This window comes from Rhea pennata, chromosome 1 (assembly GCF_028389875.1).
Source record: "Rhea pennata isolate bPtePen1 chromosome 1, bPtePen1.pri, whole genome shotgun sequence".
Classification (NCBI taxonomy): domain Eukaryota; kingdom Metazoa; phylum Chordata; class Aves; order Rheiformes; family Rheidae; genus Rhea; species Rhea pennata.
Window position 1 is genome coordinate 38,189,168 of NC_084663.1, and position 18,593 is coordinate 38,207,760.

The 18,593-nt window shown below is 39.0% G+C and overlaps 1 protein-coding gene across 3 annotated transcripts in view; it reads right to left on the reverse strand.

Moving 5' to 3' along the window:
- GRIP1 (glutamate receptor interacting protein 1) overlaps window positions 1–18,593 on the reverse strand; it is a 339,761-nt gene that overhangs the window by 148,478 nt on the left and 172,690 nt on the right. The window contains exon 1 of one of the 3 annotated variants that reach the window (XM_062584265.1): window positions 10,634–10,796. The exons of the other annotated variants lie outside the window; for them this stretch is intronic. Within the exon in view, the coding sequence (XP_062440249.1) occupies window positions 10,634–10,688 (55 nt within the window). The 5' untranslated portion in view covers window positions 10,689–10,796. Of the gene's footprint in view, window positions 1–10,633; window positions 10,797–18,593 lie in introns of those variants that run through there. 3 annotated transcript variants of the gene reach the window in all.

The following is an 18,593-nucleotide window of genomic DNA, read 5'->3' on the forward strand; positions in this document are numbered from 1 at the left end:
AATAGAAAGCACATCAGTGCTGAATGGCAATATTACAGTCCATGGACTCATTTCTTCCTAGCAAGATTGCAGCTATCCATCATCTTTTAGCAGTATCAAGATCATGCAAGTTTAAACTTGCAACAATTTAGAATTCATAGGAAAAAAAAAAAAAAGACTCTTTTATTCATAATGGGTATTCAACTACTGGGCTCCAAACTTTCACCATGGATAAAATCACCAAATACAGCTAGCAAGTAAGTGCTAGAATACCTTTCCTTTTTACATGCCTGCCTTTACTTTATTAATTCTTCCTCGTACATCCCTGCTGTTCCCTGGATGCGCTTAACTCACCTTATTTTACCTACCCATGTTATCACTGGAACTACTGCCAAACTGAACTATTGTCTTAGCACGTCAATTTGGGGTTCTCAGACTGTGGCATCTGTACAACATGCAAACCATTTCAAAATGGTATGTAGCCCATGTGGCTACTGCCATTCAAGAACCTCCAGCCTCCCTTGCTCTCCAACGACAGAATCCAGAAAAAGTTTGGAGGTCATTTAGCTAAACTGTTGGGAAACCAGGAAGAACAGACAATCTGGATTCATTACTGTTTTTGTATCTTCTATCTAGATATTTCTTTGCAAATTTACAAGTGCTCCTTTTGGCAGTCCCTCCATCCCCCCAATCCCCCCTAAAAGAAAGGAAAAAAAGCAAAGAGAAGCAGTACAGAACACAGCAGATTTGAAAGACATATTTGAAAAAAGTAATTCTAATTGACTTGGCTAGAACTATTACCCATTATTTGACCCACGGCTAAAGTAAAACCTTGGAGGCAGCTGCGAAGCTCAAGAGTGTACAGCATCCCAATTCAATCAGTCAAAACTCTCAGTCCATTTAAATCGTGAATCCCATGAAGGACAAGGCTGAAAGCCTAACCAGAACGAGCAGAGTGCCCATATTTCTGCAGAGGCTAAGTGAAGATGTAGGTTTTCTGTCACTGGGCAAAGGAGATCTCCACACTGTTTTACTGCCACAGATGCAACAGAAGGGAAGTCAGCCTCATCCCCTGAGGCTAGAGTTTCTATCTCAATGCAGCTGTCAGCCAACACAGAGCAGCTGCTCCTCAATATTACACAGCATATGTGCATAAGAGGTGTATCTCAGACTCACATTCATAGAAACTCCTGATGCTGCTGGCTTAGTGGCCTGAACCTGAACCATCCTGACACAGACCATGATATAGGAGTCTACAAGAGGGAACTGTAGCGAGTTCAAAGGTTTCTTAATGCATAAGCTAACTTCCACTTGCTCCTGCCGGCACCTAGAATGCCTCCCTGCTGCCTTGCACAAAAGTGGCCGTCAGGCACATTTATCGCTGTTACACAGCTCTAGAGTGAAAAAGGAGATGACATGACAAGACTATCTCCTGGACTGCTAAGCATCCCAAGGAATTCTTCTCCCTCCCCAAAAGTTCACTTCTTTGCAATATTTTTACACTGGAAAAATAAACCCAACATGGAATTCCTGCTTTCTCTGTTCTTTTTCATTCCCTAAGAAAACAACAATCAATTCTAAGATTTATATTTGTTTCTTTTTGAAGTGCACAATTTCTTTTTACTGTCAAGAATTTTTTGTCTCACAATTTTACTTACAAAAACACTCATAATACTTATTCACTCAGCATTTTATGTTTTCTCCCAATTACCAACTAGATTTAGCTCAATGGAACAGAAACTGTGATAATTTATGTTTAGGTTCAGTAAAACGGAGTCTCGACTACAGGTGCTACAACAACATCAAAAGCTCTTAGATACACATAAATTTATGTATATGCATACAAGTGTATTATTAAAGAAAAAAATCATTCACTGTGTCCCTGAAAAACTTAAAATATTCAAAATGTGCACTCCATTCAGCTGCTGAAGGGAAGAATGATATATTAATGTAAGCCTTATAAGATGGCAGGAAATTTCATCTTTGTTAATAAGCAGCTTGTGATATAGCTGAGAACAACATGCTCCCAATACCTTTGCAAATCTGCACTGCGCTCTGATGTATCACAACGCATGCTTGATGTCCAAAAAAGAAATCTAAATGTGGGAAAAGGTTTCATCTGCCAGATATGGCTGTCAAATCCTAGTTCATTAAAAGTATAAAGGTATTGTGGATTTAAACTAAATTTTACTTCTGATATTTATCAACATGTTACAGTAATTCAGTCACTTGAATAGCTGGTATTTTTTTGCTAAATATCCTCCTCTAGCCTACACTGAGAAGCTGAGTAAGTCAGTTAGATGACATGTTAATCCCCTCCACAAATCATGCCTGCTCTTGCATCTTTGCATTCAGTCCACTCTCGAGCAGCTTTTACGCCCCAATACAATCCCTGGAAAGCCTCCTTTTCTAATAAATACACCATTCCCCCAAGCATTAATAAAAACTAAACATAGGTCCAAGAGATAAGATATATAGGTTGTAACAGAGACATAATACCTTCCCTTTCTCTGTAATCATCACTTTCTGAATTTCTTCACTTTGGGCTGATTTTTTTTTTTTTTTTTTTTTTTTTTAAAAAACTTTGCCTGGGGCAAAATAAGTGCACAATAAGAGTTTTAAAAGGCTCCTAAATATGAGAGGAGTTATATTCTAAAGCGATCCTCCAACACAAGAGTGGAGACAAAAAAGGTATCCTTAAAATAGTGCTGGATACGCTTGTGAGAGTGACAGGACATGGTTCCTGGGGGAACAAGAGGCTTGATCTGCTGGTGCAGAAGGTCTCATCCACTTACATTCCTAATACTTTTCCAAGAACTGAATACAAAACTCTTAATTACTTCCAAAGTTAACATCCAGAATTTGTCCCAAGAAAAAAAAAAAAACACTAGTTTCTTTTTGCTTGCAACTCAAACAAATCTGGTATTTGTGGATCGTCTTCAACATGGTTAGTGCTGGCTACATGTGTCACATCTAGCTCCACTGCACACAGCGAACCAGGGCATGGAAACGTCACAGCCATCAATGGACCTTCCCTCTCTAGAGGCATTACAGAAGGCAGATTAAGCTGAAACATTGCATTCTGCCCAAAAGGCAGGTATGTGCTTACTCCAGAGAGTATCTCAGATTCTGCAGAACCCAACACTGAGTATTGCTTGCTATGAAGCCCAATAAATAGTTCAGCTTTCCTTCCTACCATGCCAGGCAACGCAAGGAGTTAGGGCTTGTTTCCACCTTCTACCTCCCCTTGCAGTACACTCCAAAAATTTCTAAATAAGTGCTACTGAATAATTGTAGACTTTAACTTCATGGGGATAAAGCATTAACATAAAATGATCAGCTTTTAATCTCTACCATTCGGTCCTTAACAGCTCGGGTCACTGTTTTTCTTTGCATCACATCACCCCCACCCCGGGGCCTTGCTGGCGGCCACCTCCCCCCCCAGGCTGCTTTACCTTGGTTCTCCCTCATGCCCCTTCTTCCCCTCCGCCACCCTCAGCTGCCACCCCCCTCATTCCCTCCCCCTAACTCTTTCTTCCCTTGCCCATTCCTGTTCGCATTGCCCTCCCCTCGCAGGGGAGGCCTCCCAGCTCCAGGTGCCCACCTGGCTGCATCTCTCCTGCTCCCCTGGTTGGCAGCAGGACCACAAAGCAAAGCCCAATGAAAATCAGTCTTTTCCCCCTCTCGCTCCATGCCATCTGTCCCCTTTCCCTTTTTTCCCACGCTTCACCTTCATTTGGGCAACTTTGGGGACACCTTTCAGTGGGAACTGGCATTCGAAGTAATAAAAAGAGCAAGTTTGGGTTGAAGAAAGACCCAGTGCTCTCACTCAGCACTAGTCTGGCTTAGGAGAACAGCAAGGACGGGTAATACTGACACACTGGTGAAATTATCCGGATCTACCCCCTTGTGCTTGTGTGATCACATCTCCAAGCCAGCACTGGGGTTCCATCATTTACAGTGCAAATGGTCACCCGCATTCATATGAAAACTGGCACCATTTATCAATAAACAACTTTTCTGAGTAACTTCCATTTCATCTTTAATTTTTGGAGAGCCTACAAACTACAATCTAGTAATTATTCCCCCCTTATCTACCAAGAAATAAAACTTCTCTCCAGAATTCCTGCCACACACACATTCTTAGGTTGTGAGGGCTGCAGCAGCTCTACTACTTAAGTGTTACATGCGTGATTTGGGAAGTATTTTTATGTCTTTCCTTCTATCTGCATTTCACACAGACTGGTTAGTATGCCACCATATCACTGCACGTTAGAATGCCCTGAATAATTAATAAACAGTTTGCCATTTATTGAATATATTAGTGGTTCTTGTTGCTTGAACTTGTGAACTACGATCAGCTTACTGAGGAAGAGCAAATCTTTTTTTCCTCTTTATTACTTCTTACAACAATATGATCATAGAATTCTTTTGAACAAAAAGACAATATTGCAAGTGACTAATACTCATTAAACATAATAAATCTGCTTCTTTTTGTTCTATACACAATGCAGTGCTGGAAATCCTAAACAGTATTTACAGAAGGAATATCTTCTTAAGGAAATTTAATCTCTGTCCCTCTCTTTCAGCTCTCATAAGGTAGAGACTTTCCATTTCAAAGAATTATTAAAACAATCTAGGCTAAAGGCATTCTAAGTGCAAATCAAAAGGACTGGATGGGGAATAAAAAATCCAGAAGGGGAATAATCACGCAGTCTTCTCACCTCTACCATAGTCTCCACCAACCTTAGTAACTTTTCCTAACCATTCACACAGAGACAGGACCATGGATATCTGAGTATTAACCCAAGCTGCCACTGACCAGTTGAGCCACACAGTAGGTGACACAGCCAATCTCTGGCTATGTCTTTGGCTATGTCTCTTTATATAAAAGCAGATTTTTAATAAGATATGATTTTTAAACACAAAACAAAAACAAAAAAAAATGTAATTCCCAAGGATTTTTTTTTAAATTTTTTTTATTATTATTTATTTATTTATTTTACTTTACTGCAAATAAAGAGCGAGGTTAAAAAGGAAACTTCCTTTATTGATAGACTTGTCTATGACTCTCTCCATGGACTTTCTTGCATTTCCTTATGAATTTTCTGCCAGTGGATGTTGCTGAGGAAGGACTGCAACGCTTCAGCTGACCCTAAAGTACCTACATGCTAGCTGAAAAGGAAGTTCCCAGATTTTGCTTCCACTGTTCATTCTTTCACCACAGCTTGGTTTACAAAGTTCAAGTAAACCCAGAAGATATTTTTTGAACTATAATGGAATAAATTAAGAAACATGGATACTTTGAATATATGTATGCTGTGAACAAAAAACCTCAAAACATATTTCCAAAACCCTAACTAAATGCACAAAGTCAGTAAATTGCATATAATATTTATTTATAAAAGCTATCAACACATTTAAAAAATTTCTGAATATTCAGGATTAATTTTAGAAAGACAGAGACTTAGCATATGTTCAAAAGTCCTTAGAGATATTGTTATTTGAGGTTTTTACTTCATTCATAATAAGCTGTTAACTCGATCCTACTTCTGTAAACTAGCTTTTGTATAAACAACTTAATGATAACAAAAGACTAGTTAGAATTTCTATTGAAAATAAGGTACTGGCTGACAATTTGCTGTTAACAGAGTAACCTGATTCTCTGGAACAATGGAAATTTTGGAATAAGATACTACATAGTCTCTTTAAGCCCTTTAAACTATTTTAAATCTAGGATTTAAAAAAAATTTCTAGGTTTGTTCCTGATTTAGTTGCTTCCGCAGAAAGCCAAACATAACCTGAATCCAGCTCTCTACTGCGTTCAGAGTTTATTCTTTGATACTCTAGCTCCCTAACGAGTTTTTAGATTACTGACCATCTTATAAATTGGAGTGTTCCATGCTACCTTTCAGGTTTGCTTTATCTCACAGTCTTGGGAACGTATTGGGAAAAGAAAAATCTATGCCTGCAGAAAGGATCCTTATGTGCAGCAGGTGATAAGTTATCATGAAGATATACTATAAAGGTGTGATGAGTGAAAGGCCAACCACGCAACTCCTTATACTACACACTGCAGAACAGCAGCTGATGTCTTTATCTGAGTGCTCTCATTTTGTTTCCATTAAAATACTATCCAAAATAAAAACATGCATTCCTGCCTCTAACAGGAAAAATAGTTCTGTAAGCAGCTTTATGCAATAGACAAATTCAGTAGCACAACTTCCTAAAAGAGCTGTTCCTGGGGCTAATTAAGGAAAAACATAACTTCTCCACACACACATTAAGAGGCAAGGCTTTGTAATGCACTGTTTGCAAGGCAATTTTTTAACTACAGAGTGATTCATTTAGCTGTAAACATGACTAGCTTACATATTTCAGCAACTTCTCACTATTATACCACAGTTATACTTATCATTATTATTGTTGTAAATTTTTCAAATTTGATTTACTAGGTAAATTCAATTAAGTGATTATCATAGACTCCTTCGTATGCACAGCATACCACTCAGTGCCCAAAGTGCTACAGAAATGAATTTAGAGGGAAAAAATAGTATTTCTCCACTGTACAATGCAACATTCTGCTGTTCAAGCAGCTTTACAAAGAGCAGATCTGTGGTTACAACTTCAAATATGGCATTTCCTCATATTTAACTGGTCCAAATACAAGTCAGCATTCTGTGAGCCCAGTCTTCTCAAAGCAAGATCTACAGAAATGGCTAGTATTTCATATTCCCTACAACAGTTATTTGGCTTAGCTTGCTCTTTTGGGATGGGAAAGAGATAAAAAATTAAAAGAATATATAACAATGAAAAACGTCTCTTCTCAGTGCAAACCCTAGAAGCTGATATGGTAAAGAAGATACCTTTTCACTTCAGAACTGCTTAGCTACTTTTACTTCAACGTTGCTAAAACAACCTATACATATATACCACCCCAAATACATATAGATAATCACAACTAAACAGGGACTAAACCTGAGGTATTTCAGCTCAACTATAAAAGCATCAGAGATTTATGCATGAATGAAAACTACAGTACAAACTCCTACTCACCATAACCATTTTAGCTGTAACTAAAAAAACTTGTAACTGAAAAGTATCATAGAAAAAACACACTGGTGCAGAAAACAGAAATGCATTTTTGATTCTTAACCAGATAAACAGACTACATCTAAAATCGTATCACACCTCAGCATGTATGGGACAACAGTTTTACACAGCATACTTCTTGAAAGTTGCATCATCAAATAAAATAATTATTTTCTTCCACATTTGCTTATTAATTGATATAAATATGGAGCTTCACATCCACTCAGTAATGCTCTTCATTGTTGAAAGCGTACTGACCTCCAAAATAAAGACACTCACAATTGAGGTACTAAAAGGAGTAATATACATTAAGGGAACTAATCCTGTAGTATTTCAAATTTCCTGCATGAATAATCATTGTGCACTTCTTGCTTGCCGTATATTTTGCCAGAAGAAGGGAGAAGTGACACAATGAAAATACAGAAGAAGATTTTCATCTACAGCAACCTTAGTGGACACAGTGGCTGTTGTATCAAAAGAGCCAACACGGCATGAAAGGAATGCACTGGCCAACTGCAGAGCTGAAGAAGGACCAGGAAGAGAAGCTGTGAAACTAATTCAGTGGAAAACGGTATGGAAAAACTCAGGCAGATTTTAATATGTATGATGACCAAGTGACTTTGAGCTGGAGAGGTTGCATCAAATAGAGGAAATCAAGAGCTGTATTTCGGGAGGTGGGGATACTGTCAGCACGCTTGAGAAGTGCAAAGGCAGGCGGTGGCAACACGCACTTGCTGAATCAAGGAGCCCTCAGCCTTCAAGGAGGGACCTGACAGGAAAAGGAGCTAGAGTGAGGTAAGGCTGGAGATGAGAACCTCGTATATTAAACTAAGACTGAGGCATTGTGGATGTGTCCTAGAATTGGCGGAAGTTTGAACATATTGTGCACAGAAGTGTTTATGTCCGCAGTTGATACTGAAGTTTAGGACAACAGAGGTGCAAGATCACGTGTTTTAGTGTATCGGGTTCTGACTTTAATGCCTATGGAAAAGAAGAGAAGCAGTGGGTCAGAGAGTAGGTTTTAGAGTGAACGCTGTGGTGCACACAACTATGTGGTATTTTTACTTTGAAATTCACTGGGGACACTTCAAGATTCTACTTTCAGAGATTTTCAGATAAAAATTTAACCATGTGAATATTCCAAAGAAACATAGTTCTGTCTTTTGCTTTAAAAGGTTAAGCTGAAGCACATGAAGAAGAGGAATGTAATCATTCTAAAGCATAATATTGCCTGAACATCTGCCTGTTGGGAAAATTTGCTTTTAGAGAGTCTCCAGACGCCCAGATGAGCGTTTCAGTTTATATCCTTATTTGAAAGAACAAGAAATGAAGTTACAAGCTTAGTTTGTCAAGATAGGCATGAAGAATGACATATACAAATTAATGAAAACAGAGTTCCACTTTTTGATGTTCAGTTAACTACATGTATAGCAGTTATTAAAAATATAAGACATTAATCAAGTGTGTAACATTTCTTTTCACCATGGAAAGACCTGAAAGACAGTAAAGAGCTGATCTTGGGGGACCACACAAAGGTGCTGCATTAGGGTAGAAAAGACACTAGCAGAGACAGGGTTTTGAGGAAAAGGACTAAAAAAGGAAAATCACTCTCAGAGAAAGGAAGTAAATGAAAATACCAACCCCAACAGTACATGAAATCTAGAACAGAAAGGAAGCTGCCATCAGGTATAGCAAGAGACGACTGGGGGCCAAGAAACCAGGGCCAAAGAATACAGGAGTCAGCAGAGAGAACAAAGGTTTTACCCAAAATAGTGAAAATTCAGGAGCACATGAACTAGGCCAGCGACTCAGATCCAGCACGCAGAAGGCTTACAGAAGAATGTATAAGCATATCTCTAGGTTTTGTTTGTTTGTTTGTTTGTTTGTTTGTTTGTTTGTGGACTGCTAATAGTAAAACAAGCTTAAGGCACACTAATATAAAAAAATCTATGGTTTCATGTCCATTCCTACTGAGAGGGAATGATAGGAGTGAGGAGTCTCAAAGGAAGTTGAGATTATTTCAAAGAAAAAAAAAAAGGAGTTCTGTTGAATGATGGAAGTGCGAAAAAATTAAGATGGCTATGATATATAAGAATATTGATTATTCCAGAGGAAACTGTACTAAGTGGAACAACAACTCTCATCAGTGAGACACAAAATTGTTGTGCCCAAATCTCTTAGACACCAGCAGATGAGGTTACTCCACTCAAAGCAGCAAAAGAGAAAACAGTGACTTTCAAACCAATAAATGTATAATAAAGCTACCAAAATAGACATATTTAACACATGTGATAAAAACAGGCATTACCCAGCACAGATTTGAAAGAGAAGCAAATCTGCAGAGGAAAGGAGGATTCATAAATATTTAATTTCAGATATGTTTTGAACAAGGTGGCCCCATATGGCAATCTAAAGAATAGGAATATGCATTATATAAGTTTGATTATGATATTTTTTCTTTTTATACCCTCGAGCTCATTGTTTCAGCATCTCACTCTTCCTTGCATGTGCAAAATAAAATACTAATTGATTTTGAGTTATAATGCTGAATAATCAAAGATTTCCAATTTTTCAAGCTAGGCTGATATAAATAGTTTCATTTACATAGGGATGTGTTTACAGCTCCACAGTAATGGCCATTAACTGTTTCACAGCACCAACACTAAAATATAGCAGCTTCTCATTTGCAGACACACACTGCTACTACGTTGGAAGTTTCCCCCATAAAACTGTAAGTCCAAACCTCAAAACAAACTAAAAAACCTTTTTAAAGAGAGAAGGAAAAAAACTATCAGAAAATAATAACAGATATTTCTAAAGCTAAAGTATTTTTTAAAAAAACTAAATTATGTTCATTTCTGAAGGTGGATGGTGTCTTACCAGACAGGTTTTTACACAGGTGCTTTAATAATCAGGGTAGGACTCACACTAAGATTCAAGTAGCATTTTCAAGTTGTGAGTGATAAAACTGGAGACTACAAAGATTTACAGTAACATAAAATACATACTTCTCTAACAGGCAAATTAACTTCATAAGCGTGACATACTTAGTGTAGCCCTGAAGAAACACATGCTGCTATCTGCACTTCATCACATATATTTTTTGGCTCTGGCATCTAAAGCATACATAGAAATAGCTTATGAAAGACTACAGATACTACACACAAAACAACAGAAACTCATCCTTAATACAGGTCTTGAACATCCCTGTCACTTGCTCCTAGGAACATAAAGCATGCACTAACCCGCTAGTGCAGACTCCTCTGAGCAGTCAGCACAAATACGGAACAATTGTACCCCATAATAACTTTAGCCCCTGACGTAAAACAATCCTCCTCTTAGCGAGGAAAGAAGAAAGAAAACACAAACCTATCTGATTTTCTAACATGAATGCAGCATGGGACACTTAAGGATTTTGACTGCAAGAGCCCCTACACCTTTCCGCATTCGGAGCTCTCACAGTAAACTGGGAGGACAGTCGTCGTTAAAAGTAAAAACATCAGCTGTCTTTATGCAACGCTGCCACAGAGCCACTGAATGAATAACAAGGAAAGCGCATTACCTTTCGCAAGTCTCCGCAGAATCTGGCAGCGGCATTTAAAAGAGACAGCTATCATGCTTGCTCGCCGCCGGGCTGCGAAAGCGTGCTCTGGGCTCCGCTCCGGCGAATGCAGCAGAAGCGGACGGATTCCTCCCGCGCATACCAGGAGAAAGGTAGCCCCAGGGGGAAGTGACAAAGCTTAATTCCTCTTGGCTGATGCAGAGATCAGCTCCGTGTCACCTGGCAAAGCTGTGTCATTCACCACTACTACCACCAGCACCCCCTGCGTTACGCGACCCAGCGGCTCAGAAAACAGCACGTCTTTGACAGCTGCAGAGCGCCCTACGGCACAGAACAGGCACCGGCGTTTCGGGGAGCCATCCCACGGCCTCCCCCACTCCCCCGCCGAGCACAGGGCTGCGGCTTCTGTGCCAGGCAAAGGGTGCAGCAAACGGAGCGATTTTTTCCTCTCTTTTTTCTCACATCTTTCACTTGCCTTACGGTTCCCTCTGAATAAATAGGACAAGGCACTAGGAAGCTTAGTTCTGGGCAGTTCTGGCCACTTAAAATGAAAAATATTCTAATCGAAGTATATTTAAGATTTAATCTTACAGTGAGAAAAGACTGATTTTATCATCAGAAAAGCTTTTTGACAATTACAGCAGTTGAAGCAAAGACCACAGGGGGAGGGAGAGTAGAAGGAAAGTGATAGATAGTTGTGTGTGGGCAGGACCATGAAACATTTGATCACACCAAAATAAATAAAATAATGCTGCATAGAAAACACACAAGTGAATTAGGTTTTCTCCCTACACTAGAGACCCAGTTTTTGTGCATCTTAAAATGTACTTCTTAATTAACCCATGCAAACATTGCACCATTTGTAATATTTTGTAAGATTTCTTAAGCTTGCCAGGAGTCTTAGGTTCTCTTATCTCTATTCATGCACCAGATTAACCTGCCTTTAACAATTCATTCAGAAAATAATGAAGTGGAACGCACTGCCTAACAAGAGCTCCATCCCATCTTAACAAAGTCAACAATTATTAATGGACAAAACTCCACACTGATGCTAAAAAAAAAGAGCCAACAAACACAAATGAGCTAAATGAAGTCTGTTAGGTCAAATTTTTGCAAAAAAAACAGGTGCTGTGTCAGATAATCTCCTTTAAATTGTTACATATGTAATAATTTGTTAAGACTTCTGCTCTCTTTGGGTGACGTATTTAATGCTGTCTTCCTATATTCTACGTTTCATTCACTTGACCCTACTTCAAAATTGGTCAGTTTATTTTCTTTTATCCATGACTATATTAAATATTATCATCCAGTGTTAAGGTGCACACTTTTTACCTTCAGCAACTTCAGGTTAGAAGATAAGGACTACTCTAATACTTGCAACAACTTTGCTCTCCCTGCCCTGTCCACACTGAATGAGCATCACTGTTCTTAACATAGTCCAACTCGCTATTTTAGTAATTGTTTTTCTTATTTTTGTCTTAGTGATTATAGCAATAGCTGTATTTCAAAGGCAGAGGTGAAATGTGCCATCAGCATAATTGCAATTGCCTAGACAGGCCCAGTGAAAATTGATTTCATTTCATTGTCATTAAAACCACATAGGGACGATCCACTCATCTGTTTTCCAGCCTTGTTATCCCCTCTCGCAGAGTCTGTGGTTCCAAACAGCTGTAAAATCCAGTTAGTGGAAAACCAGATCCGCCTGAAGTGGAGGGCTGATCCCTCCAGCCCTGTAACTACAGACTCCTGACAAGGGACAGACAGGGCACGCACGGAGAGGTGGCACCAGGGCAAGGACACAGAGGTTTAAACCAGTGTAACGCCGCGGTCCAGAAAGAAAATGGAAAATACTGAGCTATCACGTGGGTATGTGGGAAGGGCGGTGTCATACGCTCTTGTCCCATTGTAAAGATGAAATCACAAAAGAATAGCTGGCTCACTGCCAGTTAACACTGCCACCACAATTTTTCAAGAGGAAAACCTACTACCATTCTTTTTTGCCACGTTTAGCATTGACATGAATAATACCAAGTAATACCAACCTGTATCAAATTTCCTTTCTCCTCCTTTTTTTCCTTCCAGAAAAGTTAATTCAGAGACAAATACAAGGCTACAACATCAGCACGCAGGCCCATCCCGCCATGGCTCTTGCAAGTGTATGATGCAGAAGCTGTCCTGAACTTGCTGATCCTTTTGTGTGGACTAGTATCCAACATCCATATGCATCTTTTTTTTTTTTTCACCTGCCAGATGCGTGCCCTTGATGCCAGAAAGCTTGACAGGCATAGATGGACCTGGTTTAGCACCTCCCATAACCTCAGCAGTAGCCAAAACATACTGCTAGATAATAGTTCAGCTATCCTGCTAGTTCAGCAGGATTTCTGCTGTGCAGAGAGCTGCAAGAGGCCGTATCTACAGCATGAGCAGGAACTGCTGACTGCTTGCCTTTGGGGCCTCACTCCATGCTTTACGTTGCATCTGCAGCTCAGCTACCTTGGTAGAGGCATTTAGGCAGCTAGGAGATGGCAAAAAACAGAGTTTAGACACAAGATAAAAAAACATGTCTGTGTTTAAGTACATTCTGCGATTTGATTATGTAAAAATCATATAAAATTGTAATAACAATATGGAAACAGTAATGCATATGGGGAAAACAGCAGCAGACCTGGTCCAATAAGCCTTTACTAATAGAGAAAACATATAGTCCTTGATCCAAAAACCTTACTATATTGTTTACTACTACTCCTAGATTACTGATGCATATGCTAAATAGCCTCTGAAGCACAGCAATAGCTGCTTCCAACCAAGCCAATACCGTTACTGTTGTTTATGCTTCCTTAGACAATTCTTCAGTCCTTGTCAAAGGAAGTCATGTGCAAATCTGAATTTCTCAAGCAAGATTTCATACGACAAAAATTTCATACTTCAAGTACTTCACTGAAGGGAATGATATACTGTACCTACTGTGCATTTTTTTTTCCTATTTTTAATAGTTCAGCAAAGATAAACCACTTACTGGAACAATTTTTAAGCTATTTACTCATATTGTTCATAGTTTTACCACCTGCTTGCAGGACAGCAATCGCCAGGATTGCCAGAACTGTTCTTTTCCAAAATCCTGAGTCTGGAATGAATTTAAGTAAATCTTTGATATTCTTAACTATACAGAGTATTTTATCAAGTTAAGTATTTTGTGATTATTAAATATCCACTCTTGTCTGAACTCTCCAAAAGTCACCCAGGTTTTTCTGAGATATTAGTTATTCAGTCTTGCAGATGGACTTGATTGGTCATTCAGGAAAAAGAAAGGAGGAGGACAAAGAAAAAAGAAATGGAAAAAGGTGTAGGTTATGTAATATCAAGAGACAATAGAAATCTTCAGACATTCTGGAAGATTATTTATAGTCTATATAACATACCTTAAAATCTTTACTGACTACATTGCTTCCTTATTAATTCACGTATCAACAAATTTTACTACTGTTTTCTCATGGCATTTCTGCAAAAAATTCTTTTTTATCCTTTGGAAAATAGCGTGAATTCATATCACTTTTATTGCTGCACTTATTCCTTTCTTTAGCAGTCTGAAAGGTTATTTATAAAATCTAAAATATATATAATATACAAATATTTTCTCAACTAAGTTTATATTCACAAATACTCAGTAGAAGGTATTTTGCACATTATAAATTTATGTTTTGGAAAAATTTTAATTTGCCAAAAAAGATGTATATTCTATCAAGAAAATATAAGTGAAATACAGACGTTAAACAGAAGGATTTCTTTCAGCAGAAATATATAACCAGGACATTATCAAAGTCCACTCACATGCTATATCATATATTTCCCTTCACAAACTGAGCAGCATCTCAAAATCAGTTAGATTTCTCCCTGCCCTTTTACTTTAGACAGGTTTTGTCCATGTGAGCTGCCGCAGTCATGGAATCACAGAATCACAGAATCAGTAAGGTTGGAAGGGACCTCTGGAGATCATCTAGTCCAACCTCCCTGCTCAAGCAGGGTCACCTACAGCATGTTAGACAGGGCTGCATCCAGGCGGGCCTTGAATATCTCCAGAAAAGGAGACTCCACAACCTCTCTGGGCAACCTGTGCCAGTGCTCCATCACTCTCACAGGGAAGAAATTCCCACTCACGTTCAGGCGGAACTTCCTGTGCTTCAGTTTCTGCCCATTGCCTCTTGTCCTGTCACATGGGACAACTGAAAAGAGTTTGTCCTCGTCCCCTTGACACCCTCCCTTCAGGTACTTGTACACATTGATCAGATCCCCCCCTCAGGCTTCTCTTCTCCAGGCTGAAGAGGCCCAGCTCTCACAGCCGTTCCTCTTAGGGCAGGTGCTCCAGCCCTCTGATCATCTTTGTAGGCCTATGCTGGACTCTCCCCAGTAGCTCCAGGTCTATTCTGTACTGGGGAGCCCAGAACTGGACACAGTACTTGAGATGAGGCCTCCCCAGGGCTGAGTAGAGGGGCAGGATCACCTCCCTCCACCTGCTGGCAACACTCTTCCTAATGCACCCCAGCAGACCATTGGCTTTCTTGGCCACAAGGGCACATTGCTGGCTCCTGGTCAACTTGTCACCCACCAGCACTCCCAGGTCCTTCTCTGCAGAGCTGCTCTCCACAAGGTCAGCCCCCAGCTTGTCCTGGTGCCTAGGATTATTTCTCCCTAGGTGCAGGACTCTGCACTTGCCCTTGTTGAACCTCAGGAGGTTCCTCTCCGTGCAGCTCTCCAGCCTGTCCAGGTCTCTCTGAATGGCAGCACAGCCCTCAGGTGTGTCAGCCACTCCTCCCAGCTTGGGATCATCCACAAACTTGCTGAGGAGGCACTCTGTCCCCTCATCCAGGTCATTGATGAAAAAGTTGGACAGGATGGGACCCAGTACTGAGCCCTGGGGGATGCCACTAGCCACAGGTCTCCAACTAGACTCCACACCACTGATGACGACCCTCTGAGCTCTGCCTTTCAGCCAGTTCTCAATCCACCTCACTGTCCACTCACAATTGTTTTCAGATGTTACATGCCCATATTTTTCTTCACAGTGTCAAGGCTGCCTGTCACCACCCTGTAGGGAATATACTACGGACTACCCCAATGTTGTGCTTTATTTGATCAAAGAGATACAGGCTGAGGAGTTTGCTCTTTTAGGAAGCCAATCCATGGAGCTCAAAGACAATAATATACTCAAACCTTGCCTCATCATAGCAACCAGAAAGACAAACATATCAAAAGGTTAGTGTGTCAGAAAGATAGACTGATATCGAAGGGCTCTGTGTGGATAAGAAAATACAGATAAATTATTCTGAATTCAGAATGCTGAAATCACAAATCACATGTAATTCCTCACTCCAATTTGATATTTGAATGTAGAGAAATTCATTAAAAAAATGGAAATGCTCTACAGTGCAATGGGCCTCCGCAAAACTCAGCCAGAGTCTATGTAAATGCAGTGATTTGCCATAACGCAACATAATGCAAAGCTGGTGCCTACGTACAAAACTGAGTAACTCACAGTTATAAACACTTAAGAAAATAAAATGCATAGAAGCCAAGAACGTGCTTCCAGAATTGGATCATTATTCTATACACAAGAAAAGTAACTTTTTTCATCTTAATCCTCCAAATCACATTCAAATACCCAGAATTCTCAGGTGATCAAAAATACTTTCTGGTCTTATCATTTCTTTATTAAGATTTTGCACAACTGAATATTTTGTTCTATCATTATTAAAATATACAAGCACCTACCACATTATTCAAATAAAAAGTCAAGATTTTTATGCAAAACATGAATTGATTTAGTTCTGAAAATAATAAATGGCCATATGAATACTTCTGTTTTGAAAACTGAAACATTTCAACAATTTTCGTTATATATTCTTGTATCAATGAAGAACTAACACTGAAGCAACCAAAAGCTTAACATTTTTCATCACAATGAAAACAGATGTATTCTCATGAAGCAGTAGATGTAGTCAAGCAAGCATTTTGCAATGGATACTGTTTTATTACAAAGTTTCCACTTCACTGTGGAGAGAGGGAATAAAAAGGAAGCAGTAACTATCTTCTTGTTCCCCAGTGCACAGATTTTCAATACGGGCAACTTGCTAGTTTCAAATAATTTGAAGAGTATTTTAAATTTCCGCTTTCATTAAATCAACGATAGCAGCTACTGCCTAACTATATTAACCACTTTTAGAATACTACTGGCAATTTCACGCAGACTGTGCAGCAGAAGGAATTACAGATTGTAAAAAGAAGTAAAAGGTGAGCTGGCTTCAGAGGATCATTCTTGGAGGACATTTCATGTACAAGGTGCAGCAAGTTGGGAAGCAAGGGTATATTATGCTGAAGCTGATAACAGACGATAAGAATAAAGCTGTTAAAGATCTGAGTTAATGCCAAAACACTGCTGCTGCAGCACTATACAAATATGATAGCTAAACTGCATATGAACAAACTCATAAAAAATAATTTGAGGCTTTCCGGATAGCAAACTCCTAGTTTATTAGCCCCAGGCAATGCAAGAATCTTTGGTTCAGTAGCTATTAAACAACTGGTGGCAAAATCAGTCAGTACTGCCATATTCTGAGATGTCTTTTTGCAAAAGCATTTTACAATGCAGTCAAAGAACCATGGTTTCATTAATTTAAAAAATAAAAGTTTGATTTTATAATATGTTTTATAAAATGTGTAATATAGCATTAAAGAAAATATTTTTCCATATGAAAATGACTCTCCAGGACACACTACCCTCTAGCGTAATGTAGAGAACAGCATTCCTTTACAGCAGTCCTACACAAGAGCTTCACAAAAATGCTACATCTTACCAGTTCATATGAATTACTGGCAAAAATTAAATCTGTCCTTTTCAGTAAAACTGTGTTGATATAGAGAGCTTGAGAGATGTCTCTTAATGGAGATACCCTCAAAAGACTTGGAGATATGTAGCACAGCTCAGACTTTTCATTCCCAATCTCATTTCAGTTGCTGGCAAAACAGACTGTTCAGCTTTCCTAAGGCTTTCCTAACTGCAAATCTTTGTTTAAAAATAAAGGACTTAAGGGAATTATAAAATATGAAGATACTGCATGTACTACAAAAATTAGAAACTTTTATATTCCAGTCTCTCAAAGGTAATTTCAAGTATATCCACAACTAGCTGAGAAGTCAGAATGAAGTCTCTTCAAGAAACTTAGAGTCTGTGAACCTCCATTTCCAGTAAGTGCGTGTGTCAACATATCATTTCTTTGGCTCGGTTTATGATGAAAGAAAAGCGCACTTTCTTTCAGAAATGTTACTAATAATATGTCCTTGCATCTTCTGAATGCATAATTCATAAAGGACCTATAATTTTTCAAAATATAATGACATATACCACAACCAAGATAGCCTGTGTGCCCTACAAGGAGAAGAATTAATAAGAGGAATAGTTATCCCAGAGCATGTGGCTCTTTCCAGTACGCTTGCAGATCTTATGGAGAGCAAAAACAAGTAACAACTTCGTTTAATGAACACAATCAACCCAGTGTTGCTGGGTTCCTGCCAGCAACATGCATATAATTACAGTCTCTGGGATTTAATGTAATCTCAAAACTAAAGGATGGCTCTGTCTTACAAGTAGTTTCCACGTGCTACAGTACATAGTTAAAGACTCCCGTAATTACAATTTCTATAGGGCTTTGTACTTTGCAGAGGCTTTTTCAATCAGTCACAAAGACCTTCCTATTGCAACAGTCTTCAAGAAAACACAGTTAAACATTTCCTCAATATTACCAACTGGTAGCAGCAACAACCTCTTACACTTAGCAGAAAACGCTTGTTTTTACTCCCATTTAAAAATAAAAAGATTATGCTAATGCCACTGAAACTACTTCAAAAAAAAAGTGGAATAATTACACCTTCCTCTAGCTATATTGCTTTATTTCCATGTTTTTACCAA